Source organism: Gopherus flavomarginatus, chromosome 3 (genome assembly GCF_025201925.1).
Source record: "Gopherus flavomarginatus isolate rGopFla2 chromosome 3, rGopFla2.mat.asm, whole genome shotgun sequence".
Taxonomy (NCBI): Eukaryota; Metazoa; Chordata; order Testudines; family Testudinidae; genus Gopherus; species Gopherus flavomarginatus.
Window position 1 is genome coordinate 274,547,484 of NC_066619.1, and position 8,234 is coordinate 274,555,717.

The following is an 8,234-nucleotide window of genomic DNA, read 5'->3' on the forward strand; positions in this document are numbered from 1 at the left end:
GGGTGAAAGGAAGTGTAAACAAAATGACAGAAAACCACCTGTAGCAGCTGTTTAGAAGATTCTGTGTAGGAGGTGAAGTTTTAATGAGCAAAGCTACAGAACAGCACAGGAGAGTTCTGTGTTGATCTATATCACTGGGAGACGGAGGTTGTAGCCTGGCTGATGATGATAATCTCCAGCACCTTCCACTTCAACCCTATTGTGAGGGTGAAATTAGTTCTGTGTCCATTGCCACTGAACTCGCTGGTGCCCCAGAGACAAGGGTGGAAGCCCCATAATAAATAAGATGCTTGCCTCAATTTCTGTTGGTCCCAGCCTAAGCAATTGTGAGATTCTGAGCTGACTTTCCAGTTCAGGTGACCCTGTGTTCCGGAGACACTTGCGTGTAAATTTACTGCCCTTTAGTTTCAATAGAGTTTTGAAATGTTCATATTTGGTTTATTTCCTGCTCCTTTCTTCTTAGAATTATCTTTTGTATTTCCAAGATTCCCATGTTAACATACATACAAGTCTCTGCCTGTCATCTATGTAACTTAGCATATCTGCCATATCTCCCCTAGTTATTCCCTTGGGCTGTGCTGCCCTTGTCTAGGCCTGAGCCTTCATTTTACCCCTCTCCATATGGTCATTCTTCAAATGTCATTTTCTTCAGGGCACCTTGCCCTTCTCAGACATAGCAGTGATCCCGAATGGCTGGCCTCCCCATCGGAGTAGACCCCCACTACGGTGACATGGTGATGTGAGGAATAGTCACCTGAGAGCCCTAGCTATTAAAGAGCTATGGGGCATTGTGGGGCAGGTGTCTCTAAATCTCTCTTGTTGTAGCTGTCCGCTTTGTGTAACTAATTCAATATGCATCGAAGCAGATCCTTGAACTTTGGTCTTCACATTCCAGGTTGTGCCCTTACCAGTGTTTCTCCCTGGGCCAATGAATATTTAATTATTTATACAACATGGACCAGCTTCAACAGTCTCTTTTAAATGTCAATTTAATGTTTTTATGTTTTGTATTTCCAAGATTCCATGTTAATGTACACAGATCATTCATGTATCTTAACATAGCTGCCATATCTCCCCTAGTTATTCCCTTGGGCTGTGCTGCCCATGTCTAGGCATAAGCCTTCCTTTTACCCCTCTCCATATGGTCACTCTTCAAATGTCACTTCCTTCAGAGCACCTTGCCCTTCTCGGACATAGCAGTGATCCCGAATGGCTGGCCTCCCCATCGGAGTAGATCCCCACAATGGTGACATTGTGTGGAATAGTCACCTGAGAGCTCTAGCTATAAAAGAGCTAAACAACAGCCTCATATCAGATGTGCTGAGCACCTGCCTCTCAGATACAAGTGAATAAATGCAGTGGGTGCTCAGAACCTTCGACAATCAGGCTCTCTGCCATCCGGTGGACTCTTCAGGCCTGCATTAGAAACCTGGCTCCCTATGTCAAGCACGGGGCAAGTTTTTGATGCCTAGGAATTGATCACAGAATCCAGCACATTGAGCAGGGAGCGTCCTAAGCTAGCCAGTAGGAAATGCTGAGGAAAGAGGTGAGGTCTCAAGTCCTGCCCCTCAAAAGTAGTTAGATACCTAAATTTGTGCAGGCAGGAGGTTCCCATCTCTGCTTGGAATTCACAGCTGTCAACACCCATTCCTGGATTTGGGCACCTCAGCCAGGTCAGCCCTTTCTCCTGAAACAAAAAACAGAGAGTCCGAGTGACAGCTCACTCTATCATACCAATAGCTCTGTGGTTAAGACACTCACCTGGGATGTGGAAGACCTATTTTCACATCCCTTCTCTGCCTGCTTTGGAGTAGGGCCTTGGGCTTTGGGAAACCAAAGTTCAGATGAGTTCCTTGACCACCAAGCTATAGAGTATTGTGGGGCAGGTGTCTCTAAATCTCTCTTGTTGGAGCTGTCCACTTTGTGTAACTAAATAAATAGGAATTGGAGCAGGGCCTTGAACTTGGGTCTTCCATGTCCCAGGTTCTGTCCTAGCCAGTCTCTCTCTCTGGGTCAATGAATATTTAATTATTTACTGCAACATGGAACAGCTTAAAAAGTCACTTTTAAGTGTCAACCTTTTCAGGCTTGCAGAGCCTGGAGTTGTAGCTGGGAGCTATTGTGGATTTGACAGATCATAGAATATCAGGGTTGGAAGGGACCTCAGGAGGTAATTTAGTCCAAACCCCTGCTTAGAGCAGGACTAATCCCCAGACAGATTTTTACCCCCGATCCCTAAGTGGTTCCCTCAAGGCTGGAACTCACAACCCTGAGTTTAACAGACCAATGCTCAAACCACTGAGCTATCCCTCCCCGCCCCTCTGGGGAGGCAGTTGTAAATTATAGGCGACCCCGGGACTGCTCTAACTTTCATTGGATGCTGAAGTAGCCTAGGCCTGGGCAGAATCTTAACTTTGCCCCTTCCTGTGGGCTGCATCTCTCAGGAAACACAGCACAGACTCTGTCCCTTCATGTTTATAGGCTGATAGGAAGCGGAAACAAAATGATAGGAAACCGCCTGGATGCGCTCAGATTGAAATGTCATTCTGTGCAGCTTGGACATCTGCTGCTCTGCCTATGGAGACCCAAGTGGATTGTAACTGCTCCTGAAGAGATTCTTGGATCTGAAGCAGCAGGGACTGGCCCTTGGTGGAGAGTGATATTGAATTAGATGGACCACAGCTCAGTAATCGCGATTGCTATGTTCCTCCACCTGCTGCCCTAGCACCCATAACCCCAATGACTTCACCTGTGCTGGCAAAACTGGGACCCAGAAATCATCCTGGGTGCAGCTCCAGCGATAGCGGCACTGCTGGAAGCTGCAGTGTAAAATGACTCGGGTGTTTTTACCACCGTGTGATGTAACCCTGCTCCGTGGGCACTGGGGAGGAATTCTGGGTTCCATTTTTGCCAGTACCACCAGTATCACAGAGTCTCACCCTGCCGAGGGGTTTCTACTGGGAAAGGGGATCTGCATCAGTGACTGTGCTTTGCTAGGTAAGAAGCTGAATCCTACAGCAGCTTTTAGTCTGACTTGTTTGGATTAGTCTATTGCAGTTGTCACTGTGGGTGCTTTATAAAGCTGGAGGACAATTCTCTGTCCATTGTCTCAGCTGAGTACAAAGGTATTGGATTGTAGCCTGCTGTCAGTAGGAAGTTGGATGCAGCCCATAAGAGCAAATCCATGTTAGTGTTAGGGGAGCAACTGCTGAGTAAAGAGTGTTGAACCACATGGTGGGAGGAAGCACCTGAAAGGACTAGAAAATTGGAGTGAGGAGGGAGAGGACATAAGCCTGACACACCCAGGTGTCCCACTGCAGGGCAGTAGAAAGACCAACGCCAGGAAACTGCAGAGGAAGCAGCTGAAATACTAATAGTGAGAGTCTGAAACTAAACAGAGGAGGGAGGTTTTTGTGCTGGTCTGTATCACTGTGTGAAAGGGGAGCTGCTATACTGCTGGCAGTAATAATCTCCAGCATCATCCGCTTCAACTCGGCTGATTGTAAAAGTGAAGTCTGTGCCAGACCCACTGCCACTGAACCGGTCTGGGATCCCAGAGGGACGGGTGGAAGCATAATAGATAAGGAGCTTAGGAGCTTGTCCTGATTTCTGTTGGTACCAGGCCATGTAGCTGCTAACACTGGAACTTGCTTTGCAGTTGATGGTGACTCTGTCTCCTGGAGACACTGCCAGGGATTCTGGAGTCTGAGTCAGCACAATCTGCCCACTGGAGTCTGGATGGGAGAAAAACATTTAAAAGAAAAAGGTATAAAATTACTCAAACTACTTAATTATTAACTAACTACAAAGCTGCATTTTTAAGTGACTATCTTGTATCCCTCCTTCAATAACATTGTAAATGCCATTGGGAATGCTTGCTTGAAAAGGAAATTCTGAGCGTTTGCAGCCTAGTAAAATATTAGAACTTTATTTTAAACTAATTTCCCCTGTTGTTGTTACCGTGAATGCAGAGCACAAGGAGCCAGAGTAGCTGAGTCTGTGTGATCATCTTGATACGACTAGAGTGACAAACACCGATCTCAGAAGCACAAAGTGTGTAGGTGGCATGTTTATATCTGCACTGAACAGCCAGGAACTGTCACTTGGGTGGAACTATGCAAAGCGACATCTCTGTGTAAATGTCCATTCCTCTGCAGACCAAGGGCCATGTACACCCCTCAGTGTAGGGTAGGGCAGAGCCAGAACAACAAGGGGAGCTTTCATGTAAATTAACTGCCCTTTACTTTCAATAGAGTTTTGAAATGTTCATTTTCTGCTCCTTTCTTCTTAGAATTATCTTTTGTATTTCCAAGATTCCCATGCTAACATACATACAAGTTTCATCCATTTATCTCAGCATATCTGCCATATCTCCCCTAGTTATTCCCTTGAGCTGTGCTGCCGGTGTTTAGGCATGAGCCTTCATTTTACTCCTCTTCATATGGTCACTCTTCAAATGTCATTTCCTTCAGGGTGCCTTGCCCTTCTCAGACATAGCAGTGATCCTGAATGGCTGGCTCCACATCGGAGTAGACCCTCACGATGGTGACATTGTGATGTGAGGAATTGTCACCTGAGATATCAGTTATTGTGGGGCAGGTGTCTCTAAATCTCTCTTGTTGGAGCTGTTCACTTTGTGTAACTGATTAAATAGGCATCGAAGCAAAGACTTGAACTTGGGTCTTCCACAGTCCAGATTGTTCCCTAACCAGTGTTTCTCCCTGGGCCAAGGAATATTTAATTATTTATACAACGTGGAACAGCTTCAGCAGTCTCTTTTAAATGTTAATTTGAAACAGTTTTTTCAGGCCTGCAGAGCCTGGCAGTGTAGCTGGGATCTATTGTGGATTTGACAGTCGTCTCTGAGGAGGCAGCTGTAAATTACAGGAGACCCAGGGGCTGCTCTAACTTACATTGGGTGCTGAAGTAGCCCAGGTATGAGCAGAATCTTAACTTTGCCCCTTCCGTGTGGGCTGCATCTCTCGGGAAACACAGCACAGACTCTGCCCCCTCATGTTTATAGGCTGAAAGGAAGCATAAACAAAATGACAAGAAATCATCTGGATGCGCTCTGATTGAAATGTCATTCTGTGGAGCTTGGCTATCTGCTGCTCTGCCTCTGGAGACCCAAGTGGAATGTAAAGTTGCCCTTCCCTCCTCTTCTCCTATCTTTTCTTTCTCTCTTCCCCATCCCTTCTTCCACCCCTCCCTGCTTTCTCTAGGATGCCTGCTGTCTGGGAGTCGCATGGTGGTTCAGTGTTTATGGACTCTGTTCTGGAATCCAGTGCTGTTTCTGGTCATTGGCAAAGAGCTCATCTTCCCTTCCTGCACCAATTTCTTCTTTACCATCAATTGTGTCAAATGTGCCGCACTGTCACTTAACTGAACTCCCTTCTTCCCAACCCACACTTCCCCTTCCTCTCCGCCCCCGCCCAAATTAAGCTCTGTGCTCTGAATTGTTTGACCTTGCTCCCCCTAATGGTGATTCAGAGAAGAAGGCAAAAGCCTTTAGTTACCTGTCTGGGGCTGACACGGTCATTGACCCTGGTGCGGGAGCAGCAGGTGTTTAGAAAATTTTGTGTCAGGGAAGATGTTTTAATGAGCAAGGCTGCAGAGCAGCCCAGGTAAGGTTTGTGTTGGTCTGTGTCACTGTGAGAGGGAGATGGTAGCCTGGCTGATAACAGTATCTTCAGCTTCAACCCTGTTGATTCTGAGGGTGAAATCAGTTCTCTATCCACTGCCACTGAAACGGCGGTAGCCTCACTGGAGAGAGACTGCCAGGAATCCTGTAGTGTGAATCATCACAATCTGCCCCCGGAGTCTGAATGTATGAAAACCTTATAATGAAATCAGTACCTAGAGATCCTCCATCCAGTGAGCAATACAGAGAATGGAAATATTTGTATTTGCATCTTTGCATGGCTGATTCTGAATGTCAATTACAATCTTATAATCCAGGAGGTGGTGGGAGAGGGGGTGATATAGCGCTTGAGTTCATAGTGCTTCCTGCAGTAATGATTTTGGTCCCATTTCCTCTTGGCCGTGGAGGGGAGGATGCCTTGGACAACTGTTCTTATAAGGAATAGGAGAAGAAACTTTCCGTGGAGCCCGGTTATCCCCTAACTGCTACTGAAGAGTTTCTTGGCTCTGAAGCAGCAGGGACTGGCCCTTGGTGGAGAGCGATGTTGGATTAACTGGACCACAGGTCAGGTATCGCGATTGCTGTGTCCCCCCCTGCTGCCCTAGCACCCATAACCCCACTGACTTCACCTGTGCTGGCAAAACTGGGACCCAGAAATCATCCTGGGTGCAGCTCCAGCGATAGCGGCACTGCTGGAAGCTGCAGTGTAAAATGACTCGGGTGTTTTTACCACCGTGTGATGTAACCCTGCTCCGTGGGCACTGGGGAGGAATTCTGGGTTCCATTTTTGCCAGTATCAGAGAGTCCCAACCCTGCCGAGGGGTTTCTGCTGGGAAAGGGGATTTGCATCGGTGATTGTGCTTTGCTAGATAAGAAGCTGAATCCTACAGCAGCTTTTAGTCTGACTTGTTTGGATTAGTCTATTGCAGTTGTCACTGTGGGTGCTTTATAAAGCTGGAGTACAATTCTCTGTCCATTGTCTCAGCTCAGTACAAAGGTATTGGATTGTAACCTGCTGTCAGTAGGAAGTTGGATGCAGCCCATAAGAGCAAATCCATGTTAGAGTTAGGGGAGCAATTGCTGAGTAAAGCGTGTTGAACCACATAGTGGGAGGAAGCACCTGAAAGGACTAGAAATTCTGGAGTGAGGAGGAAGGGGACACAAGTCTGACATACCCAGGAGTCCCACAGCAGGTCAGTAGAAGCACCAACACCAGGAAACTGCAGAGGAAGCAGCTAAAATACTGAGAGAGTCTGAAACTAAACAGAGCAGGGAGGTTTTTGTGCTGCTCTGTGTCACTGTGTGAAAGGGAAGCTGCTATACTGCTGGCAGTAATAATCTCCAGCATCATCTGGTTCAACTCTGCTGATTGTAAAAGTAAAGTCTGTGCCAGACCCACTGCCACTGAACCGGTCTGGGATCCCAGAGGAATGGGTGGAAGCATCATAGATAAGGAGCTTAGGAGCTTGTCCTGATTTCTGTTGGTACCAGGCCATGTAGCTATAGCTAACACTGGAACTTGCTTTGCAGTTGATGGTGACTCTGTCTCCTGGAGACACTGCCAGGGATTCTGGAGTCTGAGTCAGCACGATCTGCCCGCTGGAGTCTGTATGGGAAAAAAAATATAAAATGACTCAAAGTTTGTAAGTTTGAACTCCCTACAAAGCTGCATCTTTAAGTGACTATCTTGTATCCCTCCTTCAATAACATTGTAAATGCCATTGGGAACGATTTCTTGAAAAGGAAATTCTGAGCATTTGCAGCCTGCTAAAATATTATAACTTTATATTAAACTAATTTCCCCTGTTGTTGTTCTGACCCTGAATGAAGAGCACAAGGAGCCAGAGTAGCTGAGTGTGGGAGCTCATCTTGATATGTGTAGAATGACAAACACCGATCTCAGAAGCACAAAGTGTGAAGGTGGCACATTTGTATCTGCTTTGAAAAGCTGGGAACTGTCACTTGGGTGGAAATATGCAAAGCAGCATCTCTGTGTAAATATCCATTCCCTTTGCAGACCCAGGGCCACGTACACCCCTCAGTCTGGTAACATATCTCCCATTCCTTGCAGTGAGCAATGCCTGGATGGAACAGATAGGGGATGGTCTCTCTAATCAATGGGCCCAGAGTGTTCTGTAGGTTTTCCTGATCAAAGAGTCCAGGTCTGTGCTCAGTCCATTCCTAAGCTCAGCAGTATCCAGTGTCTTTCTCACTGGTCACTTCTAGCGGCCACGGCTTATTTACAGTGGTTAGTTTCCAGTGTTCATTCAGAGAGCAGTTCCTGGGTAGGTTTTTAGGAAGTTAGTTAATTAGTTCATGTCTTCACAGTGCTTTGAAAAATTACAGATCTGTTTAAAGGCTAAATATTGTGGTTTTAATGATATTAGTGGCAGATCCCATGGTAACATTTGTCACTGAGAATTAACGTTAAGAGGTAAAGCTTGGTTGGTTGCAGTACTGCCCCTGCCCTTCCTTCCTAAGCTGATGAATAGGCCATTTACAGCTGTTTCCTCCAATTCCTCTTCTCCACCCCCATCAGATCTGCTTTATGCCTTTTCTACTTCACCAAAACTGCTCTCAGCTGCTTTCTGGC

The 8,234-nt window shown here is 46.4% G+C and overlaps 2 gene segments (V, D, J or C); both read right to left on the reverse strand.

Moving 5' to 3' along the window:
- Positions 1-3,426: 3,426 nt before the first annotated feature.
- LOC127046449 (immunoglobulin kappa variable 3-20-like) lies at positions 3,427-4,033 on the reverse strand. The segment is given in 2 exon segments: positions 3,427-3,734; positions 3,961-4,033. Coding segments are annotated over 2 exon segments (357 nt in total).
- A 2,903-nt stretch (positions 4,034-6,936) lies between these two features.
- On the reverse strand, positions 6,937-7,533 carry LOC127046448 (immunoglobulin kappa variable 3-20-like). The segment is given in 2 exon segments: positions 6,937-7,247; positions 7,461-7,533. Coding segments are annotated over 2 exon segments (360 nt in total).
- Positions 7,534-8,234: the final 701 nt, after the last annotated feature.